We start from the raw sequence: 10,562 nt of genomic DNA on the forward strand, positions 1-10,562 counted from the left end.
GCATTATTTATATCACTTTGATGAACAATCCAATTGTATTATAAATGTACAGGGACAAGTTTAATAACTGGACTGAAGGTTTCAAAATAATCAAAACCTGGTTGTTGATGAAATCCTTTGGCTACTAGATGAGATTTGTTCCTTTGGAAAGAACCATGTGCATTATATTTGATTTTGAAAACTCATTTGCAACCAATGGGATGATCTAAATGTGAGAGTAGTGAAAATCCATGTTTGATTAGCTTCTAAAGCATCATATTCCTCTTCATAATAGAGAACAATAAAGGATTGTTCAAAACATCTTTGGTGGACTTGGTAAATATGAAACAGTATTAGCAATACAACTACACAGTTTGGAAATTCCCGCTTTAGCTCTTATTATCATACATTGAGTATTTTGAAAATTCCCATAACATAATAGATGGTTATTATACGTAACTAAATCAATTCTAAACTTTTAAAATATTTGTCATTACAAAAAGAAATTTTTTAAGACTGAGATGTTTAAATATAATTTGAGACATTATATTATCGGTCTCATTAATTGTAATTATTTAAGGATAAAAAAAACGTAGGTGGGATTAACACGATTGCCAAATTCCAACTTAATAACATTTTCCTAATTTAAACTATTATCGAAATTTCACAAATTAAATATTAAAATATGAATTTATTCCTTTTTTCTTTCTTCATAGATTTCCAAACAATTGAAGAATAGTTAATATCTTTTCTTGCACTTTGATTTCTTCTTTTATCTTGTTTTTCCTTCTTTTAGTTATAATTTTTTTGTCACTTATGTTTAATATGCTTTCAAATATTTACACAAATAGTAAACACACCATTTTTTTAATATATTTTTTTGTATATAAATTAAAAGTACCCAAAATAATGTAAAAGTTGAATAACTAAAAGAATAAAAATAAAATATGAGATAAAAAGTACATGGTTTAATATTTTATACACTCCCACAGATATTAGTTGGTTTGGTATTTAGTTGACACAAATAAATAATGTTTCATGGTTCGAATTTTAGAAACATCACTAGTTATTTATTACTTCAAACCATAAATAATATCTATCAATATCATGTCAACGTGTATTTATTAATTAAGTGTAACTATGATTTGGATTATGGTGATATCATTAACAATTACTTCTAACTATATGATTAAAAAAATTATTCAATCTTTTACTAATTTATTAATTATTAATTTTATACGCCGACAATATGTGTTATACAAACTCAGTTGTCAATTATTTTAATTAAATTAAGAATATTATTTTCTTCAAAAAAAAAATCCCAATGTAAACATTATTCCATGGATCCACCACCAAGATTTTCATTTTTTTCTTTTTTAATTAAAAAATAAATAAAAAGGACAAAAGGAGAGAACCCTACAAAATCCTCTCACTAATGCCAAAAACAAACATCCTTCTCCATCCGCTGACTTCTTCAACTGCATTCCAATCTGATGCCTCGCGGACCACACCCCACCGTAACACCCACCCAATCACGTTCCTCCCTTCTGCTTCCTCCAAACCACACATGTCCACGTGTCGTGATATTATTGAAAGAAGCTGTGGTCCCCGCAGCAGGGGATACGCTGACACTGGCTATAAAAATAGGCCCCACATGTTGACCACTCTCCACGTGACTTTGACCCTCTGTATCGATCCGTTCGAAGCGCTTTTCGTTTCGCTTCGCTTCATTTTGGATCAATTCATTTGCGTTTGGTTTTCATTTCAGTTTTCATTTTCGTTTTCGCATGCGTTTCTCTCTCTCTCTCTCTCTCTCTCTCTCTCTCTCTCTCTCTCTCTCACACTCTCTCTCTGTGAAAACTAAACCCTAAGATTAGAAGAAGACGCTAGAACGATGCTTGGTGAATAGATCGTGATCTGGTGCGGGCGCGATCAGAGAAGGAACGGTGCGTTCTCATTGCAATGGCGAAGCATTTGTTTGGGAATTGATTGGGGGAATCGCTATTATGTCTGAATTGGTGGCGCGTACGGGGCGGCATCAGCAGCGCTACGAGAACGGTTATCGTCTTGTTGCTGGGTAAAACGACGTCGTTCCATGTTTTTCCCCTTTCTTGTTTCGTTTCTTTGAAAAAGTTGTGGATGAAAAAAAAATGTCGTTTTCGAACGGTCGCGTAATTTTATTTTTTTTGGTTTGATTTAGTTGAGAAATTGCGATAGTGACTGGTTGATCGTGATGCTCTGATGTTAATTTCTTTTTCGTTAACACTGTTTCGTTTATATTTAATTTTTGCTTTGGATAGATTTTTATAATTATTTCTCTTTATTGATGTTGATGTTGATGTTGATGTTCGTGCATGTGGTTATTGCGACAATTTTTTGGGAATACGAGGTTTTGTTTTTATACGTTTATAACATTGTATGATGAGTTGATCTTGATCGAAGAACTTCAATTACGATCGTGGTTTTGTGAAGTTTTTCATATTGCAGGAAATTGCACACTGTGGCCACAATTGCTTTCATAAACCTTTTGACGGTTTTTAAAACCTTTGTTTTTTTTTTATTGATCATTCATGTGAGATAGAATAGAAAAAAAGAGTACGTTTTATTAGAAAAATAAATAATGTATTGTAACAACGGTGTTTTCTGTAGTAGTGTTAAGCTAATGGATTTTGGAAGATCTTTTAATAGATTGAGACATGGGTCTTTTTATTCCGTTTTGGTCTGGATTAGCGTGTTTTTGTAGCAAAATACATTGATTTTGAAGGGATTGATTATGAAGCACGTGGATTTAAGGAGAGAAGTCCAGTTTTCTAATAGAGGAAGTTTTGCAACCGGGGATGCTAAACTAATTTAGAAATGAACAAGTTTTATTTTGGTGCTTTGACTTCATGTGCTTGTCGTAGTACGCCAAAATTGTTAGGTACTACTTGTAGCTTGACTTTTGAGATACTTTTCCACTTTTCTTTTGATACAATCATACTTTGGTCTTTATTGGTTGTATTTTGTGCATATAATAATTCAGCTTATGCATTTTTGGCGATTGCTTGGAAAGATAAGTTGAGTATAGGGATAATGATATATCATGAACCTCATGCTTACTGAACTTTTAACATTAGCGATGCATGGAGTCCTTGAAGTTTGATAGGATGTAATAACATTAACTTTTTGTTAAGATTAAATGTTTATATTTTCCTTAGCATCTTTTTTTTTTTTTTAATTTCGGCCGTGCCATAAAATAATTATTTTTTGTTTAATTGTAACTTTTAATCTTGTCTCTTTCACAAGAATCTTCGCTGTTTTGAGATTCCTACTTGTTTGGAATCATGCGCTATCAGCTTGATTAATCCAAATAACTCATTTAAAATAATTTAATATTTTTTTATGCAATTTGATAATGTAGTAGTAACAATATGAATTTGGTCTTCGCAATCGCAAGTTTAATGTGGAAAAAAGGTTGAAGATATCTGCTGACTAATAATTAGCCTTTTAATTGAGCAGCTTTGATTGCAGCAACTAATGAAATTTGGCTAGGAATTGCTTTTGTTTTTATTTAATGTACTCGTGTTTTATATATGTATATATATAAATATAAATATATTTGTATGTATCACTCAAAGATTTGATTTGGAGATGCTAATTGGGTTGCAGGTGTGTTCCATTTAGATATAAAAGTTCTGATGGTGATTCAAGTTCCGAAAAGATTGTTGAAGTGCTTTTGATTAATTCACCAAGTGGACCTGGTCTACTGTTTCCAAAGGTATGTTATTCTGATCAAGTCAATTAGGCAGTGTCTGCTACTAATCTCCTTTCTGGAATTGACTGATTGTAGGAGATTAAGGATTTTGGGACTCCAGATTCTTTAAGTTAAAGTTACAAATTATTGACAAAATGCATTATCTTTTGGCCAACATATTACTCTAGGAGCTTTGCTCTGAAAGGATTTGTTTATAAAAAATATATTTTTAACATATGTATTAAAAAGCCATAATTTGAATTGAATTTAATGTTATTGTGCATGATTGTTATGCAGATTATATAACGGGGACTTTTTCTTTTTTATCTCAGTGGGTCAGGTTCTGTTCCAATTTTTATGCACATTGTTCATTGTTGAATAAAATAATTTAAATAAAGTTTTATCTGTTTGGACGAGATGGTAAAATCACTAAGATTCCGTTCTCAATGCCATTTCTTAGTGTATGACATTGTTTCGCTATTTTTCTCTGGATTTAAGTAATACAAAAGGGTTAGGTACCATTTATTGCAGATAAGGCGGCTATTTTTTAGTCCCCTCTGTAAATTAGACCTCATTGTAAAATTGTGTTATAAATTCTGAACATGTTGATGGGACAACTTGTATTAAATTGCATTTGCATTATATGATAAATATGTATGTTTGCTTCCTCACAATAAATTGACTGCAACTGAGCCGTTTGTTTAAAATGATTGAATTGTTGTGCAACTTAATCTGGTTGAGATCATTAGTGCATTGTTTTCTTAAAGGATTCTTCATGGAAATGTAGTTTCTGATTACTGTGATATCCTTTTTCCATTAAAGGGAGGTTGGGAGAACGACGAAACTGTTGAGGAGGCAGCTGCGAGGGAAGCTGTAGAAGAAGCAGGAGTTCGAGGAGACCTGATGGTGAAAATATTCTCTACTGTTGAATTTATATTTTTGAGTTTCTGTACAGTTACTGGGCTTATACAATATCTTAAAAAGATTGTTTTGTCTGAATGCTTTAATGGTTTCTAGGTTCACATAGTAGGAATATAGGTTCACATAGTTGGATGAGGACTTCTTTGTTGTTTATGATGGGGGAATCTAGGAAGCTTGTGTGTAAAACATGTCATTTTTTGACGATTATGTTGCTATGAGTTAGAGTCTTGGTCACTGGTGGTTTGCAATGAAGGTTTTTCTCTACGTATGTATTGCGACTTTGCATCTGAGGGAGAATATGTGAGGCCCAATTAACATTTAAATTTGGACGAATGATTCTAAAATATGTTTGGATCAATTGTCATGCATGTACTTTAGTCCACATTGGAAGTATGGGATTGATGTGAGGTTTATAAGGCCTTCGGCTCTCCAATTACGATAGCTAAATTTTGTGGTGTGTTTCTCCCAAGGTTCTTATCAATTGCTTTCAGAGTTGTCCACCGCGTATCAAAGTGGTGTGGGTAGTGATATTGGCGTTGTTGTTGTGTTCACCCAGAACTAGTCAAAGAGACAATGTGGTGGATGTTAGGATCTATTTGCAAGGTTGGAGACATGATGAGTCCCTCACTGGAGTTAGCTTTTTGTGGTGTTACTCCCAGGGTTCTTATCAAATTAGCATTTAATTTTTTCTATGGTTGCATTTTTTAGAATTTTGCAGAAGTATTACATGGTTTTGGTTTCATATATTTCGTTTTGGTGTGCTGCATCCCATAATTTTCTATTGCTGTCCCCTGATATTCGTACTTGGTTTGTAATATTTTAACGAAAACAATGCTGTGATCTTGTGATTTGGATGTATGTTGCAAACCGATTGTTGATGCCGATATTTATTGGATGTCAGGATTTTCTTGGATATTATGAGTTTAGGAGTAAGACCCATCAAGATGAGTTTAGTCCAGAAGGTTTATGTAGAGCAGCAATGTTTGCCTTGTGTGTGAAAGAGGAACTGGAGTTATGGCCGGAGCAAAGCACCAGAAATCGGAGTTGGCTAGCTGTATCGGAGGCACTCGAAACCCTCCGGCATGCATGGATGAGGGACGCCCTGGAAGGCTTCTGTAAATGGCACGAGGATAAGTTGAATGGAACGAAAGAATGAGATGAGATGAATTCGCTTACACTGCATTTAAGGGATTGTATCTTTGTGATGATAACATTTTCTCTTGGGGTACCATTACTTTAGGACAGATAACTCTAAATCAGAATTGCATAGTTATAATTTCGGGTATGTGGATTGATCTCTGATTCTTTTATTATTTCAGAGATTCATAAAATTGGATTTTAGTTCTTACTTGTGATGCTTCTTCGCCTTTTTTCCCCTTTATATTGCTAACAACGAGTATAATCTCTAGGTTTATGCCACTTTTCTTTAAGCGCTATATTTTCAGGTTCATTCTCTATATTTTGTAATCCATCTAAAATCTACTCGTTGTTGAATCACGAGGAATTCTAGCAAAACTTCTCAATATTTTTTCTGAAGCTCTGATTTTTATTAGAAACAATCAATTTTTAGAAATCATGATCATTTTTCTTAGAATACATTTAGAAAGGAATTTAAAAAAGGACATTTTACTAAATTTTCTTCATTCCTACTAACGAAATTGGTGTCAGGAAAAGAAATGAGCATAGGCGATTGTGATGTGATGTATTAGACCTACTCCTTGCCGCAGGAAACAATAATTTAAATATATATCAGTTGCATTTGTGATCAATTTCTATTTCTAATTTCTAATTGGTGCAATCACGTGAAATGAAAAAGAAATTGTACAACTGAGTTGTATATTGTGTAAAAAGAGAAAATTTACAATATTGAAAGCAAAGACATATATAAAACAAATGTTACCAATCAAAAATATCTTTCTACTAAAAAAAACTAAAATATACTTATCTACATCAATATTTATATATAATTTATAATTATATAATATATATTATATATATTCGTATAATATTTGTGTCCGTATCGTGTCTCTGATGTGTATCCATCCAATTCATTAAAAATAAATAAATTTTGTCTCGTCATTACGTTGCAGTGTAAACGTATCACTACCCTCGTATTCACTCTTCTATTTATTTATCCCTTTTTCATCTCCAATTGAAGCAAGGAGCTGCTGCTTTCCTGATTCTCCCCAAATTGAAACCCTAACGTGGAGATTCGGACAACTGCGCATTCAATTCCCCCAATCTTCCCTGCTCTGCTCTCAAATTGAAACCCAAGCCTTGTCATTCCCACACCAGGTTACTCCTTCCCCTTCTGTTGTGTGATTAATTTGATCTATATTTTGTGTTCGATGGGGTTGGAAGAGGATAGTCCTAATGTCGCTGTTACAATTTAGATTGTGAATAATTCGTGTTAATTGTAAGATTCAGAAAGATGATTCCAACAAACTCCTTAAAGCATTTTGAAATTTTGAATTTGTTTGGATAGTGAAAGAAAGGCACCATGTTTTTTTTTTTTAGTGGTAAAAGGGGGTTATTTATCCTGATATAGAAGTTAGAAGTTAGAAACTAGAAAGTAGAAACCAACAACCACATGATATTTATTATTCATCCAAGACATTGAAAAGTGCTAAGAAAAATGTTATTGACAACCGCAAATTAAAAGGAACATTACAACTGTGATTTTATGATTTGACCATTACAAATTCAAAATTGTTCCATTTCAGCAAAATGTTGTTTCCCTTTCCAGTTATAATCTGGAGTATGGTTGTCAACATATTAGCATTCTACTAAGAAAATGATTTTCAACTTGCAGAACTTATTGCTTCTGGCTGTTTCAACATCATGCTTTCAGCATTTCCCCTACACACATCTGACACTTATTTGGTTTACTAATGGTGAACAGAGCTCTCGTTTTCCACAAAAGGTAACAATATTTGGGATCTGTACCTGAAGAGTAAAAAGCGCAGTGATGAAGTTGGGAAGTTTTGTGACTATTATGAAGAGCATGTGTTATGTACATGTTGTCAATGCCTATCTGATCGAACCTGTTGCGGTGAGCCTGATTTCTGTATCTACCTGTCTTAAATTATGCTTTGTGAGTAAACCATTTGTATTGCTGCAGACCATTGGTCCTAGTATGCTTCCTACAATCGATTTGACAGCAAGTTGGTTCTTAACTGAGAAGATATCAACCCGATGGGGTAAAGTTGATCGTGGAGATATTGTAATCTTGCGCGACCCTCAAAATCCTAGACTCATGCTGACCAAACGTGTGGTTGGATTGGAGGGTGATAGGATTACACACAAGCACAATAGTGAAACCAATAAATTGAAGGGTGGTGGTTTTACTTACATTTCCAAGCCTAAGACCCATGAATTGGAGAGTGATAGTTTAACATACAGTTCCAATCCCGAGACCAATGACTTGGTGGGTGATAATTCTTCACACATTTCCTATCCTGAGAACCTAAAGCCTGAGACGATTGTGGTATGGTCAATTTCTTCTTATAAATTAAATTCCCATTTTTATTTTATCATTCTGATTATGGGTTCTGCTTTGCTAGTATTTTGAAGTTTTTTTTTTATGGGATGCCTTTGCTTCTGTTGATTTGTTAATGTTAGAATTAGTTTTATTTATTAGTTACTGATAATTTGAAAATAAATCCATCGTTTTTAGGTGCTAGATAGTTGCTTGCTTCCTAGTTTATCTTCTGGACAGTAGTAGACTAATTAGGATGTGGACTACGATTTGTTATTCTCTCTTGTAGACTATACAAAGCCATATCAGTTTTTGTCAAATAAGAATGGTTATTCCTTTACTCTCTCAATAATACCATGACAGGTTTTTCACATTCAGAATGGGATTGATATCTGATAAGTTTTATTCTGTTTGGATATTTGGTAGCTTATGGTGTAGAGAATTTTTACATAAATCCATTTTTCCCATTGCTGAATGTGTTTTGGAGATTTCATTGTCAAAGTGTGCCTTTCCGCTACAGGTTCCAAAGGGTAGCGTTTGGGTAGAGGGAGATTACAAGTTTAACAGCCGTGATTCTAGAAAATTTGGTCCCGTTCCTTATGACCTTATCCGTGGGAGGTTATTTTGGAGGGTAAGTCTTTTGTATGATACAGTGAGTCCACTTCTTTTTCATCCTTTTTTTTTTAATTTTGACACTTTCCCTTAATCTTTTGATGTTTGGAATGTAGATATATCCATTTAAATATTTTGGACCTTTCTGGAATAAATGATCTGAAGCAAAGCATTCAATCATGGAAGCTACGATCTTTTGCAACATCACTCTCTTTAATTTTGAAAGGCAAAACCCTATCAGTTTGGACTGGTGCATTTTGCTCACCAAAGATTCAAATTACTACATTTTGCATTCTGTGACTCATAAGTGTCAATCATTGGTTTGTTGATCCTATTTGAAACCTTTGTCTTTTTGAAGAAGGTTCTTTATGATTGCCCAGCACATTGCTTATATACGAAATGGTTTTTTTAGTCGACAATTTAATTAAATCAATTCACTTTGTATAGAGAAATATGTTGATTATGATAGAGAGTGCATGTTGTATAATCCGCATTATACAGTGTTGGATCATTTTAATATATATATTTTTAATTCATTTATTATAAAGGTAAATTTCAACAATTTGTGTTCACACTTTATAAATATTAATTTTATTATAACTTACTATTGATATTATAAGTACTAATTGCTATTCATACCTATTTTATTCCATCATAATATATGAACTTATCCATCATATATTATTTTCATATTCATTTATTATTTATCATTTGTATGTGTTTCATATTATGAGTTTACTCAAATTCATTATCTTTCATTTAAAGTGTTGCGAAGTATGAAGGATACTATACTATGTTTTTGTATATTAATTGTCATTATCATCATTTATATATAGTGGTGGTGAAGGTTGTTCACAGGATTTACATGCAGAGGTGTTAGTTAAATTTGTCTTTTTGGATGATTAAAACTAAGTGTAGAGCAAGCAAGACTTTGTTTCTTATTGCATAATGTAAATGCAACTAACAAGTGTGTTTTTTTATTTGTACTGAAGAGCATATATGTGAACACACAGAGTTAGAGTTATGTATATATTTAGATGAAAGTTAACTGCTACATTAACGTTATTCAACATATCAAATTTATTAAATACTATCAGAAACATAGGCATAGTCGTATTCGTATTTTTTAAATATATTTTATATAATATTATTATACTATAAATTTACAACAAATTTTTAAATTAATACATGATAAATTAATAACGGAGCGTAAAAAAAACAGATACAAAGGTTATAAAATTAATCTTCTTGTAAAATAATAAAGAGAAGCTGTTGTAAGTACTAATTTTTGACCTAAATTGTGAAATAATATTAAAATCATTATTAAAAATCATATCAACATTCGCTTCCTTCAACTAATATTAAAAGTGTGATATATATTTTTCAAATAGGGTTTCTATATCGGCCAATCTAACAACTAACAAAAAAAAAAAAACTTTTGGCCAATGTAACAACAAACATAAAAACATAAATTTTTTTAATATAATTTTTCTTTAGGTAATATAATCTACTTATAAACATTTTTAATATAAATCAGACAGTAGTAGAAAACATTAAAAAAATTTATACTAAAATTCAATATCATTTAAATGTAATATAAAAATTGACTATAACATTTTCATTTCCTGAATTCTCTTCGCAAGTAATGTACCAAACCTCCACTTCTTGTAAAAAAAATTCTGCTTAGAAGTCCTACAAAACCGAACCACTTGGTAGAAGATCATTCACAACATTTCAAAATTATAGTACCTAAAAAAAATATACAATAACTAATATTAAGGAATTAATTATGTGAAAATGAATGTTAGATCATTTAATAAATTTAACCCCTCCCTTGTG

General features: G+C 32.1%; 2 protein-coding genes across 4 annotated transcripts; both read left to right on the plus strand.

Annotated features, from left to right (window-relative positions):
* The first annotated feature begins 1,649 nt into the window (after nt 1-1,649).
* On the plus strand, nt 1,650-5,978 carry NUDT16 (nudix hydrolase homolog 16). Of its 2 annotated transcripts, none has more exons than XM_090297683.1 (4): nt 1,650-2,056; nt 3,628-3,736; nt 4,535-4,618; nt 5,535-5,978. In XM_090297683.1, the coding sequence occupies exons 1-4, from the start codon at nt 1,986-1,988 to the stop codon at nt 5,787-5,789; spliced, it is 519 nt and encodes a 172-aa protein (XP_090153809.1). In that variant the 5' UTR covers nt 1,650-1,985; the 3' UTR covers nt 5,790-5,978. The 2 variants fall into 2 exon arrangements, with proteins under 2 accessions (XP_090153809.1, XP_090153810.1); XM_090297684.1 differs by having other exon boundaries at nt 1,843-2,056; nt 3,643-3,736.
* Nucleotides 5,979-6,652: 674 nt separating this feature from the next.
* Nucleotides 6,653-9,285, plus strand: LOC137817782 (mitochondrial ATP-independent inner membrane protease subunit 1b). 2 transcript variants are annotated; one of them, XM_090296977.1, is made up of 5 exons: nt 6,653-6,928; nt 7,446-7,685; nt 7,755-8,120; nt 8,632-8,742; nt 8,840-9,285. In XM_090296977.1, the coding sequence occupies exons 2-5, from the start codon at nt 7,602-7,604 to the stop codon at nt 8,879-8,881; spliced, it is 603 nt and encodes a 200-aa protein (XP_090153103.1). In that variant the 5' UTR covers nt 6,653-6,928; nt 7,446-7,601; the 3' UTR covers nt 8,882-9,285. The 2 variants fall into 2 exon arrangements, with proteins under 2 accessions (XP_090153103.1, XP_090153102.1); XM_090296976.1 differs by having other exon boundaries at nt 6,681-6,928; nt 7,536-7,685.
* The last annotated feature ends 1,277 nt before the right edge of the window (nt 9,286-10,562 follow it).

Source organism: Phaseolus vulgaris, chromosome 11 (genome assembly GCF_051622355.1).
Source record: "Phaseolus vulgaris cultivar YP4 chromosome 11, ASM5162235v1, whole genome shotgun sequence".
NCBI classification, from domain to species: Eukaryota; Viridiplantae; Streptophyta; class Magnoliopsida; order Fabales; family Fabaceae; genus Phaseolus; species Phaseolus vulgaris.